At 37.9% G+C, this 13,834-nt stretch overlaps 1 protein-coding gene across 1 annotated transcript in view; it reads left to right on the forward strand.

Moving 5' to 3' along the window:
- Positions 1-7,988, forward strand: part of SDHAF3 (succinate dehydrogenase complex assembly factor 3) — a 66,293-nt gene extending 58,305 nt beyond the window's left edge. The window contains exon 2 of the mRNA XM_045494867.1: positions 5,786-7,988. Within this exon, the coding sequence (XP_045350823.1) occupies positions 5,786-5,989 (204 nt within the window). The 3' untranslated portion in view covers positions 5,990-7,988. The remainder of the gene's footprint in view (positions 1-5,785) is intronic.
- Positions 7,989-13,834: the final 5,846 nt, after the last annotated feature.

A 13,834-nucleotide genomic window follows, 5' to 3' on the forward strand; every position in this document is an offset into this window, starting at 1 on the left:
AAATAAACTATTGGGACTATAGCAAAATAAAAAGCTTTTACACAGTAAAGGAAACAATCCACAAAACAAAAAAGCAAGAAGATATTGCAAATAATATACCCAATAAAAGACTTGTATCCAAAATATATAAAGAACTGATAAAACTCAACTCCCAAATAATCAAAAAATGGGCAGAACACATGAACAGACATTCCTCCAAGGAGGACATCCAGATGGCCAATAGACACATGAACAGATGCTCAATATCACTCATCATCAGGGAAATGCATATCAAAACTACAATGAGATATCAAGTCATGCCTGTCAGAATAGCTAAAATAAAAAACACAAGAAATAACAAGTGTTGGCAAGTATGTGAAGAAAAAGGAACACTCTTGCACTGTTGGTAGGAATGCAAACTGGTGTAGCTATTGTGCAAAACAGTATGGAGTTTTCTCAAAAAGTTAAAAATAGAACTACCCTGCTGTCCCACTATTGGGTATTTGCCCCAGAAATACAAAAACACTAATTCAAAGGAATATATGCACCCCTATATTTATTGAAACATTATTTATAATAGCCAAACTATGGAAGCAACCCAAGGGTCCTTTGATATATGAATGGATAGAGTATGGTATGTATATACAATGGAATATTACTCAGCCAAAAAAGGGAAAATCTCTCCTTTTGCAACAATGTGGATAGAACTAGAGAAGATAATGCTGTGTGAAATAAGTTAGAGAAAGACAAATACCATATTATTTCACTCATATTTGGAATTTAAGAAACAAAACAAATGAGCAAATGGAGGGAACACAGACAAACCAGGAAATAGACTCAACTATAGAGAACTGATGGTTACCAGAAGGGAGGTAGGTAGGAGAATGGTGAAATAGATGAAGAAGATTAAAGAGTACACTTACCATGATGGAAAAACTATAATATAAAGGATCCAAACAAGAAGGGAACTGCTGGGAGGGGCTGGCAAGAGCTATGGTTATGTTTTCCTTCCACCTTGATACCATGGACAGGAGAAAGGTCTGGGTGCCCTAGCTGACCTATCACCCTAGTGAGCCCCAGGACCCTAGCCTACACCAGCCCTCGCCATCCCATCAATGCAGCCTCAGAGCGACATAACCCAGGATGCTCATGGTCAGTACTTACTGCAGTTACAGACATTGTGCCAAGGTGACACAGGTGGAAAGCACCCTGGAACACTCTAGGCCTATACCACTTTGGTTCCAGAGGGCTTGCTAGGGCACCTATAGCTGAGAGTGCTTCTGCAACTCCCAGGTCCTACCTGCACTGAGCACCCTGGGACCCTCCCAGTGTGTGCCCCACCTTGGCTCCAGCCACCCACTACATAGCCATCCCCTACCCCACCAGGGCACCCTCTGCATTTAGTACCCCAGGACACCCCAGTTTTCCCTCACTTTACCTTTAGCTGTCCTGCCAGGGTGCCCTGTGCACAGACAGCTTTGGGACTCCCAGCCCACGACAGCTGTAGCTCCAGCCAGCCAAAGTCACCAGGCATACGTAGCTTCCAGTTGGGATGACCATACACAAGACCTTTCTTTCAAGTTTAGGAGAATTCTAATTCATATAAGCAAACAACAAATGTTAAGCAAAATGAGACAGAAGAATATGCTCCAAATGGAGATAAGCCATATGTCTGATAGAGTTTAAAGTAATGATCATAAAGATGGACTGGAGGAAAGAGTGGAATAACTCAGTAAGAACTTCAACAAAGAGAAAATACCAAAAAGAACCAATCAGAGTTGAATACAATAACTGAAATGAAAAATACACTAGAGGGAATCAACAGATTAATGGATGCAGAAGATAAGGTAATGGAAAGCACCCAAGCTGAACAGCAAAAAGAACTTTAAAAAATGAGGATAGATCAAAGGATGTCTTGGACAATATCAAGTGGACATTCACATTATAGAGATCCCAGAAGGGAAGGAGAGAGGGGAAGAAAATAGACATCCAGATTGAGCAATCACAGAGAATTCCAAACAAGATGAACCCAGAGAGGTCCACATACTTGACCCATAATAACTGAAATGTCAAGGGTTAAAGATAGAGAATTATAAAGCAGCAATAGAGAAGCAAAAAGTATATACAAGTGAAACCCCATAAAGCCTCTGCTTATTTTTCAGCAGAAACTTTGAATGTATAATGTCATGCCCTTTGGGCCTGCAAAGAGCTGAAAGGAAAAAATCCTACAAGCAAGAATATTCTATCTGGCAAGGAGAGAGAGTTTCCCAAAGAAAAGTTAAACTAAACCAACCTTAAATGTTAAAGGGGCTACTTTAAGTGGAAAAAAAAAAAAAGGCCCTAATTGCAAGTAGGGAAATTTTATGAATAAAAAGATGTAAAATATAACAACATTTACATGACCTGGGGAGGTGGGAGTAAAAAAAATTCTTTTAGAATTTTTTTGAACCTAAGTGGCCACCATTTTAATATAGATTGCTTTATAATTGGGATGTTATATGTAAACCTCATGGGAACCACAAACTAAAAATTTATAAGAGATATACATAGAAAATAAAGAGAAAAGAAGCCAAGCATAACACCACAGAAAGTCACCAATCGCAAGGGAAAAGAGCAAGAGAGGAAATGAACAGAGAAATACAAAAGCAACCAGAAAACAGTTTAACAAAATGACAGTAAGTACATACCTATCAATCATCACTTCAAATGTGAATGGTCTAGATGCTCCAATTAAAAGACATTAGATGACTGAATGGATAAAAAAACAAGACCCATTTATATGCTGTCTACAAGAGACTCACTTCAGAGCTGAAGACACACATAGGATGAACGTGAAAGAATGGAAAAAGACATTCCATGTAAAAGGGACAAAAAAAACAAAGTGGGGTAGCAATACTCATATCAGATAAAATAGATTTTAAAACAAAGACTATAACAAGAGACAAGGGCCCATGTAATGATAGAAGGATCATCCAGTGAAAGAATATAGCAATTATAAATATACACTCAACATTGGAGACCTAAATACAATAAAGCAAATAATAACAGATATAAAGAGAGAAATAGAGAGTAATACAATACACTCCACATTGGAGACCTAAATACAATAAAGCAAATAATAACAGATACAAAGAGAGAAATTGAGAGTAATACAATAATAGTAGGGGACTTTAGCACCCCACTTATATCAATGGATGGATCATTCAGGCAAAAAATTAATAAGGAAACAGTAGCTTTGCATTCAAGACCAGAGGGACTTTTATATTCAACATTCTATCCAGAAGAATGTATATTCTTTTCAAGTGGACATGGAATATTCTCCAGGATAGTTTACATGTTAGGCCATAAAACATGTGTCAAAAAATTTCAGAAGATTGAAATCATATCATGCATCTTTTCTGACCATAAGGGCATAAAACTATAAATCACAAGAAAAAAACTGGAAGAAACACAAACACGTAGAGACAAAACATGCTACTAAACAACCAGTGAGTCAACAAAGAAATCAAGAGGAATTTTTAAAAAATACATGGAGACAAATGAAAATGAGAGCACAACAGTCCAAAATCTTTGAGATGCAGTAAAAGCAATTTAAGAGGGAAATTTATAGTCATATAGGCCTACCTCAAGAAACCAGAAAAATCTAAAGGAACCTAACCTTACACCTATAGAAGCAAGAAAAAGAACAAAGCCCAAATCTAATAGAAGGAAGGAAATAAATCAGAGCAGAAATAGATCAAATAGAGGCTTAAAAAAACAGTGGAAAAGATCAATGAAACCAAGAGCTGGTTCTTGAAAAGATAAGTATCTTGAACAAACCTTAGTGTATTTGTCTTTTCTCTTACTGAAAAGTACAATGAGATTGTTTCCAATTTTTGCTTTAACAAGTAATGCCACACTTCTTGTGCTACTCATTCACATGTTTGAAAGTTTCTTTAGGACCATAGTTCTCAACCTGGGTCAGTTTCGCCTTCCAGGGAACATTTTGGTAATGTTTGGAGACGTTTTTGATTATAAAGACTGAGAGGAGGTATGCTACTGGAAACTAGTGGGTAGAGACTAGAGATACTGCTAAAACATCCTACCTACAATGCAAGAACAGACTTCCATTCACCCCACTACAAAGTATTGTCCAAATTATCCAATTTGTTAATACTGTGAGGGTTGAGAAACACTGTTCTGGGGCATATACTTAAAGGTGGGATTGATAAAGCTTGGAGTATGTGCAAGTTTTTTTCAGTTACATGAAATAGAGTTGTGTAAAACATGAAGAAAATATTTTCAATACAGGTTAAGTTTTGGAGTGTATTGAATTAAAGTTTCTGTGGTGATGATGGCAATCCAGCAATTATAATCAATTTAATTATCTTAAACCAGATAGAGTTAGTGGCATTATATAGAGTTAACTAATTTATCTACTTACCCAGAAGGTGCATATAATTTTTTAACTTCATGAACTAAAATACATTGTTACTTACTGTCTGATTAAAAGATTACGGAGTGAGAGTCTGCTTTAAAAAAGTATCATTTGTGCAAGACAATAGTAGCTGGACTATTTAGGCTGAAGATGCTAATTGAATGAGAGAAAAAATTAGAGCATGAAAAATGTAGAATTTTTTCCTGACAAAGATTATTATTAAATACAGAGAAGTTAAAGGTTTGAAAGCTTTCTCTCTAGTGTGATTTAAATTCTTTTTTAATGTTTATTTTTGAGGGAGAGAGACAGAGTGTGAGCGGGGGGGGGGGGGGGGGGGGGGGGGGGGAGGGGGGGCGTTGCAGAGAGAGAGAGGGAGACAGAATCGAAAGCAGGCTCTAGGCTCCTAGCTGTCAGCACAGAGCCCAACGCAGGGCTCAAACTCACCAACCGTGAGATCATGACCCAAGCAGAAGTTGGACACTCAGCCGGCTGAGCCACCCAGGTACTCCTACCTCTCCTACCTCTAGTGTGATTTATTTATTTATTTTTTTTTTTTAAAGTTTTTTTTTTTTTTTTTTTTTTTGGGACAGAGAGAGACAGAGCATGAACGGGGGAGGGGCAGAGAGAGAGGGAGACACAGAATCCGAAACAGGCTCCAGGCTCCGAGCCATCAGCCCAGAGCCCGACGCGGGGCTCGAACTCACGAACCGCGAGATTGTGACCTGGCTGAAGTCGGACGCTTAACCGACTGCGCCACCCAGGCGCCCCGACTCTAGTGTGATTTAAATTAATATTTTGGGATGCCTGGGTAGTTCAGGTTCAGCATCTGACTATTGATTTTGTCTCAGGTCATAATCTCATGGTTCGTGAGTTTGAGCCTTGCACCAGGCTCCACATTGATGGTGCTGGAGACTGCATGGGATTCTCTCTCCCTCTTCCTGTCACTACCCCCTCTCAAAAATAAGTAAACATTTTTAAATTTAAGTCTATAAGACCCACCTTTGAAAATTTGATAGTCCCAGATTTGAAAGCTATAACTCTGAAAAACTATAGCCCAAGAACTATCTGCAATGCTTGTGTGCATACAATTTAGTATCTGACTTTTGGGTGGTTTATGCATGTTCTTGAAGTCTATCTGCGGGCCACTCCCAGTCCCCAGATTTCCAGGTTAAGAACTTTGCTAAAAATCTATGAAAACTCTTAAAGTGCTAAAAATAAGATACATTTGAAATTATCACTGAGTAGTAAAGACACATCTATATTGTTTGCATCTTCAGTGATGGAGAAAAATAGGTGACTTGGAATTAGAATTTTTCAAATCCTCTAACATTGAAGGAGTGAATATGTATCTTAACTTTATAACCTTCATTTTTCTTTGTCTTCTGTTAGGTGTATGCAGCAGTGCTATGGCAACAAACTAATGAAAACAGACAAAATTCAACAGAAAGAGTGTGTTTTGGAGTTGCCCTACCAGAAGAAAAACTTAATGACTTTCGTGATGAACAGATTGGACAGTTGCAGGAGCTGATGCAAGAAGCTACTAAACCTAACAGACAATTTAGTATTCCTGAGTCTAGGAAACCAGAATTTTAGTCTATACAATAAAGCTTACACATTTTAAGTTCAGAACCCCTTACTGGGTTTCTAAAAATGTATTTCTTCAGCTTTTAGGCTTTGTGAATGCCTTGTGTTCATGAAATATTCTTTAATTTGGGATTGGTATTAATGTTGTCTACAATATGTAGATCAATATGGCTAGTAAACAAAGCTTTATATGATTGAAGTAACAGTACTTGCTGGATGGGATTTGATTTTTTAAGTACATAAGAAGGAATGACTTTAAAATGGACAAAGTTGTGGAATTTTGCCAAAAGGTTTTTTTGTATGTAAATTTAATGCTGTTCTTGTTCAAGCATTAGCCTCATGGCTTTAGCTTCAACAGACAAGTATGTTATGATAATGACAGATGTGGAGTTCCAACAAGGTTATTATTTACATACATGGATTGTCATCCTGAAAGTTTCTTCCTTTCTCTTTTAATAATACATGTATGATTACTCATGTAAATATGCCTTCCCTGAGTCACTATTTATATACAATGAAAGATTAAAAAGAAGCTTAAAGAGTCAGTATTATACACTGTATAATCTATCATGCAAATGATACTATAATGTTTGTACAGTGTCTGGTAGTAACAAATGACCCCTTAAATTATGTAATTTATAGTTACCTTGAGAATCTCATTTATTGCCTCATCATTGGGGAGATAAAAACACTTTCATAAATTTGTCGTAAGTTATAAACTGAAATAATCAAGTGGTAATCCCATTCATGTGTTTAAAATGTTTAATTTTTTAAAAATTACACACTTGTGGGGCGCCTGGGTGGGTCAGTCAGTTAAGTGTCCAACTTTGGCTCAGGTTATGATCTCATGGTTCATGGGTTCGGGCCCTGTGTCACACTCTGTGCTGACAGCTCGGAGCCTGGATTGTGTCTCCCTCTTTCTCTGCACCCCCCCCCCCCTTGCTCACACTCTATCTCTGTCTCTCATAAATAAGTGTTTAAAAAAGTAAATAAAAATTACACACTTATAACTTTAGTTTTGTATGTCTACTTTGAGATTCTGAAATGATCATTTTTCAGATGCTATTTCATTTATTCAACTACTTAAAAATTGACTCATACTTACTCTCTTTTGCTGGATTGGGCTTTTTCTTTGTGTATGGCTGCCAGACTCCTCAGTCCTTTTTAATATTCCTCATTGAATCAGTCTGGAGGTTGATGCTTGTCTTTTTTCATTGAGAGATAGGTGGTCAATCAGTAATGAATCTAGGCTCTACATTGTAGGCTCTAGGAATACAAGAAATGAATAAGATAAAAGCTCTTGCCCTCCAGGAGTTTAAAATCTAGCTGTGCATTTAGGAACCATTTCATCATGAACAAATATATCACATCCTCAAACTCTTTCAATCTTTTTTGTCTTCCTAGCTTATAGAATCTAATACCCATAAGGACACTGCTTCTCTGTGTTTTGTGAAGTGGGGGTTATGGGTCATTTTACATTCACTGTAATGTATAATCCCCTGCTAATGTCTCTTTCAACCCGTCACTGGGCTACCCTCACATAATTCTTTTTCATTTGTAGTGTTTTCTTTCTGGTTATACTTCCCTATTCATTTTCTTTGGCAACTGGCTCATACTTCTCCATCTCAAGTTTTGCTATCATTTTGGTGACCTTAACACTACAATCTGTATGGGTGACATATCTAGTACCTAACTGGTCTCTGATGGTTCATTATTCACCACCCATAAAAAATTTTTGGGAAATCATAGCCATATTTATTGGCCATCACACAAATTACTACCTTGAGGTATTTCACAGTTTTACTACTATATTGCAACATTCTTTTGGGTGACATATATTTGAGAAGCTGTGCTTTTAGTGATTGCTGTGGTAAAATTATCACAAACTAGTAAAATGCTCAATATGAGTACAAAGTTTGAAAATCTGTGTTGTGTCTAGTAGATGCTAAATTTTTAGGGCATAAAACCTAAGTTGTTTGGACTATGTAATAAATGAAACTGCAGTGTTTTTTGTTTGTTTCTGTTAGTTTTTGCTGTACGTATGCTGTGTAAATACTAAAACACTAAGAGTGTGTAAATTGAGAAAGTCTGGGAAGTGGTGCAAAAATTAGTGTTAACTGTGAACTCATTAGTGTTTTGACCAATTTGTTCAATGTTCTTTTATTTCATTTCTGTCTCAGTCTGACCTCGTTTCTGTGATCTTTCACTTCCTTCAACCATTTAGCAGTACCCTCAATGTCATTGTCTCCTTTTTCTTTAACCTCATCTACTGCTCTCACCAATGTAACCACTCACTTGCTAAAATCAATAGGATACTAATCAGTACAAGACGGATGTGTTATCCTGAGTCTTGATAGTGTTAACTATTCCCTACTGCTTTTAAATCACTCCTGCTTGGATGACATGATACTGTATATAGAAAACACTAAAGACTCCACCAAAAAACTATTAGAGCTGATAAGTGAATTCAGTAAAGTTGCAGAGTATAAAATCAATGTACAGAAATCTGTTGCATTTCTATATTCTAAAAATGAAGCAGTAGAAAGAGAAATTAAGCAATCCCTATCAAAATAACACCAGCATTTTTCACAGAGCTAGAACAAACAATCCTAAAATGTGTATGGAGCCAGAAAAGACCCTGAACAGCCAAAGCAATCTTGAAAAAGAAAACCAAAGCTGGAGGCATCACAATCCCAAACTTCAAGCTGTGTTGCGAAGCTGTAATCATCAAGAAAGCATGGTACTGGCACAAAAACAGATCAATGGAACAGAATAGAGAACCCATAAATGGAACCACAAAGGTATGGCCAACTCATCTTTGACAAAGCAGAAAGAATATCCAGTGGAATAAAGACAGTCTCTTCAGCAAATGGTGCTGGGAAAACTGGACAGTGACATGCAGAAAAATGAACCTGGACTACTTTCTTACACCATATGCAGAAATAAACTTAAAATGGATGAAAGACCTAAACATAAGACAGGAAGCCATCAAACTCCTAGAGGAGAAAGCAGGCAAAAACCTCTTTGACCTCAGCCACAGCAACTTCTTACTCAACACGTCTCCAGAGGCAAGGGAAACAAAAGCAAAAATGAACTATTAGAACCTCATCAAAATAAAAATCTGTTGCACAGCAAAGGAAACAATCAGCAAAACTAAAAGGCAACCGACAGAATGGGAGAAGATATGTGCAAACGACATATCAGGTAAAGGGTTAGTATCCAAAATCTATAAAGAACTTACCAAATTCAACATCCAAAAAACAAATAATCCAGTGAAGAAATAGGCAAAAGACATGAATAGATACTTCTCCAAAGAAGACATCCAGATGGCCAACCAACACATGAAAAAATGCTCAAGATCACTCACTCATCATCAGGGAAATACAAATCAAAACCACAATGAGCTACCACCTCACACCTGTCAGAATGGCTAACATTAACAACTCAGGCAACAACAGATGTTGGCGAGGATGCAGAGAAAGAGGATCTCTTTTGCCCTGCTAGTGGTAATGCAAACTGGTGCAGCCACTCTGGAAAAAAGGATGGAGGTTCCTCAAAAAATTAAAAATAGAACTATCTTACGACCCAGCAATTGCACTACTAGGTATTTATCCAAGGGATACAGGTGTGCTGTTTTCAAGGGGCATATTCACCCCAATGTTTATAGCTGCACTATTGATAATAGCCAAACTATGGAAAGGGCACAAATGTCCATAAACAGATGAATGGATAAAGAATATGTGGTGTGTGTGTGTGTGTGTGTGTGTACAAGTATTACTTGGCAACCAAAAAGATGAAATCTTGCCATTTGCAAGTGGATGGCACTATGTGGATGGAACTAGAGGGTATTCTAAGTGAAATTAAAGACAAGTATCATATGACTTCACTCATGAGGAATTTAAGCTACAAAACATATGAACATAAGGAAAGAGAAGCAAAAATAATCTAAAAACAGGGAGGCGGACAAAACATAAGAGACTCTTTTTTTTTTTTTTCAACGTTTATTTATTTTTGGGACAGAGAGAGACAGAGCATAAACGGGGGAGGGGCAGAGAGAGAGGGAGACACAGAATCGGAAACAGGCTCCAGGCTCTGAGCCATCAGCCCAGAGCCCGACGCGGGGCTCGAACTCACGGACCGCGAGATCGTGACCTGACTGAAGTCGGACGCTTAACCGACTGCGCCACCCAGGCGCCCCAAGAGACTCTTAAGTATAGAGAACAGAGGGTTGCTGGAGGGGTTGTGGGAGGGGGGATGGGCTGAATGGGTAAGGGGCATTAAGGAATCTACTCCTGAAATTATTGTTGCACTATATGTTAACTTGGATGTAAATTAAAAAATAAATTATTAAAAAAAGAAAGCAATCCCACTTACAGCTACACCAAAAATGATAAAATACTTAGGAATAAACCTAAACAAAGAGGTGAAAGATGTGTACTCTGAAAATTATAAAATACTGATAAAAGAAATTGAAGATGACACAAAGACATGCAAAGACACACCATGCTTGGATTGGAGGAATATTGTTAAAATGTTCATACTACTCAAAGCAAGCTATAGATTGAATGCAATCTCTGTCAAAATATGAACAGCGTTTTTTGTAGAACTAAAAATATCCTAAAATTGGTATGGTAACATAGAAGATCCTGAATAGTCAAAGCAATCTTGAAAAACAAAACTACAGGTATCACAATTCTAGAATTCAAGTTGTATTATGTAATTATACAATCAAAACAGTATGGTACTGGCACAAAAATAGACACAGATCAATGGAACAGAAAACCCAGAAAAAAACCCATGATCATATGGTCAATTAATATATAACAAAGGAGTAAAGAATATGCAGCGGAAAAAAGATAATCTCTTCAACAAATGGTGGGGAGAAACTACAGCTACAAGCAAAAGACAGACAGGTATGTGAAACTGGACCACTTTCTTACTCCATACACAACAATAAACAAAGTGGATTGAAGACCCAAATGTAAGACCTGAAACCATAAAAGTCCTTAAGAAGAGCACAGGCAGTAATTTCTCTGGCATTGGCTATAGCAACATTTTCCTAGATGTGACTCTTGAGGTAAGGGAAGCAAAGACAAAAATAAACAATTGAGACTACCTTCTGCACAGTGAAGGAAATAACAAAACTAAAAAGCAACTTACTGAATGGGAGAAGATATTTGCAAATGACATCTGATAAGGAGCTAGTATCTAAAATCTATAAAGAACCGATAAAACTCAACACCCCCAAAATGAATAATCCAATTATAAAATGGACAGAAGACATGAACAGACATTCCTTCAAAGATGACATCCAGATGGCCAACAGACACATGAAAAGATGCTTAACATCACTCGTCATCAGGAAAATCAGAACTACAATGAGATATGATCCTCACACCTGTCAGAATGACTAAAATAAAAAATGCAAAAACCAACAAGTATTGGCAAGGATGTGGAGTAAAAGGAATGTTCTTGCACTGTTGGTGGGAATGCAAAGTAGTCCAGCCACTGTGGAAAACAGTATGGAGTTTCCTCAAAAAGTTAAAAATAGAACTATCCTACGATACAGTAATCCCACTACTGAGTATCCCCCCACCCCAATACAAAAACAGTAATTCAAAGGGATACATGTACCCCTATGTTTATTGCAGCACTGTTTACAACAGCCAAAGTGGAAGCAGCCAAAGTGCCTATTGATAGATGAATGGATAAAGAAGATGTGGTTGTTAATACACACACAGGAATATTACTCAGCCATAAAAAGGAATGAAATCTTGCCTCTTGCAACAACATAGATGGAGCTAGAGAGTGATGAGGGAGCATAAGACAAGTTGGCAGGTTACAGCTCCCCCCACCCCCCACCAGGTGGGATATGTGTGATATTCCTCAGACACTCCTGGCTGCCCAAGAACAAAGAAAAGGGGAAAAACAAATGGTTAACTGATAGAGATCATAGTCCTGCAGGACCTATCATCCCTCCATAGTGATGTGGGAAACAAAGGCAGAAGGAAATGGCAGAACTAAATTTCCTTGTAACTTGCCGCCTATTGACAAACATTTGAGGCTGGCAGAGTAAAACGTTTCTCCAGGAACTCCCTAATGTCTTAATACTAATGCTTTGCTAGAGGAAAAAAACAATGCTAGCTTGACAATAGCTAGGCCTCCAGTATCCTGTGAGTCTTTAGTATATGAAAGTCTCACTGGAAACTTCCCCTGGACTTTACCTACCCCCAACACCACAGTATAAAACCAGTCTTTCCTCATGGTCTCCAGGCACCTCTTCCTACCCACGGGTCCTGTCCACGTGCTTCAATAAAATCACCTTTTCGCACCAAAGACGTCTTCAAGAATTCTTTGTTGGTCATTGACTCTGGACCTCACAAACCCCACTGTCACCCCCCCCCCCAAAAAAAAAACCTCATCAGAGAGTACAGTGCTACGCAAAATAAATCAAGGAAGACAAATACCCATATGATTTCACTTATTTGTGGAATTTAAGAGAGAAAACAAAAGAGCAAAGACAAACCAGACTCTTAACTATGGAGAACAAACTGTTACTAGAGGACAGGTGGGTGTGGGGATGGGTAAAATAAATGATGGGGATTAAAGAGTACACTTATGATGAGCACAGAGTAATGTATAGAGTTGTTGAATTACTATATTGTACACCTGAAACTAATAACATTACATGTTAACTATACTGAAATGTAAAAACTTAATAAGCCGCTCCTGCTTGGTTTGTATACTGCCTAACTCTCCTTTATGGTTGTAATTTTTCTTTCATTTTTTCTTTTCTAATAATGATGTTCTCTGAGATTTCATCTTTAGGACTCTTCACACATCCATTGCTACAAATACTAGCTGTACTCTTAAACCTATAACACCAACCTAAATCTCATTTTTGAACTTCAGATCTGTATTTGAAATTCTATTTGGCATTTCCAACTCATTTAAAGACGAACTTACTTTCAGGGAGTCTGGGTGGCTCAGTAGGTTTAGTGTCCAGCTCTTGGTTTCAGCTCGGGTCATGATCTCATGCTCATGAGATCAAGCCCCACGTGGGACTCTGCACTGACAGTGCAGAGCCTGCTTGGGATTTCTGCCCAACCCCTCCCAATCTGCCCCCGTCCTTTCCCTGCTCAATGCTCTCTCAACAATAAATAAAAATTTAAAAGAAAACAAACTTTCTTCCCTTATCAGTAAATGAATATTAATAAATAAAAAGTTTACCACTTCAAAATTCTGTAATTCAGACTAGATTTCACCATTTCTCTAGTGACCTCCTTCTCATTATACAGCAATTCTGACAGCTTCATATAGTGGATTGCAAAATGGCCATAGTTCTCTACTGCCTGGTACCCATGCCCTTTGCAATGTGACTTTGCAGTTCCTCCCATTAAGATTTCCGTCTACTTTCCAATGCTTCAAACCTGGACTGGACTTATTTCTTGATTTGCTCAAAAGAGTGTGGATAGTGACATCTTACAGTCTGGGACTCAGAGCCCTGTACACTCTACCTGCATTATTGGTAATCTACCCATCTACCATGTGAACAAGCTCGGATTGGCCTGCTAGAGATTGAGAGATCAAGTGGAGGAGGTGAACCACTCTAACTGAAGCAATCCTATATCAGCCAGCTCTTAGCCAACTGCAGATACATGAATAAGTCTAGCCAAAAACCAGAAAAAAACTGCCCAGCAAATTCCAGCCCAAATTGTCAGTGATTATCTAAACAAATGGTAGTTCTTTAAAATCATTATGTTTTTTGGTAGCTTGTTGTATAATTAAAGGTGATACACTCTACCCAAAACCATTCGCTTTTCTCCACTTATTAGTCTGATATTTTACACTTAG

This window comes from Leopardus geoffroyi, chromosome A2 (assembly GCF_018350155.1).
Source record: "Leopardus geoffroyi isolate Oge1 chromosome A2, O.geoffroyi_Oge1_pat1.0, whole genome shotgun sequence".
NCBI classification, from domain to species: domain Eukaryota; kingdom Metazoa; phylum Chordata; class Mammalia; order Carnivora; family Felidae; genus Leopardus; species Leopardus geoffroyi.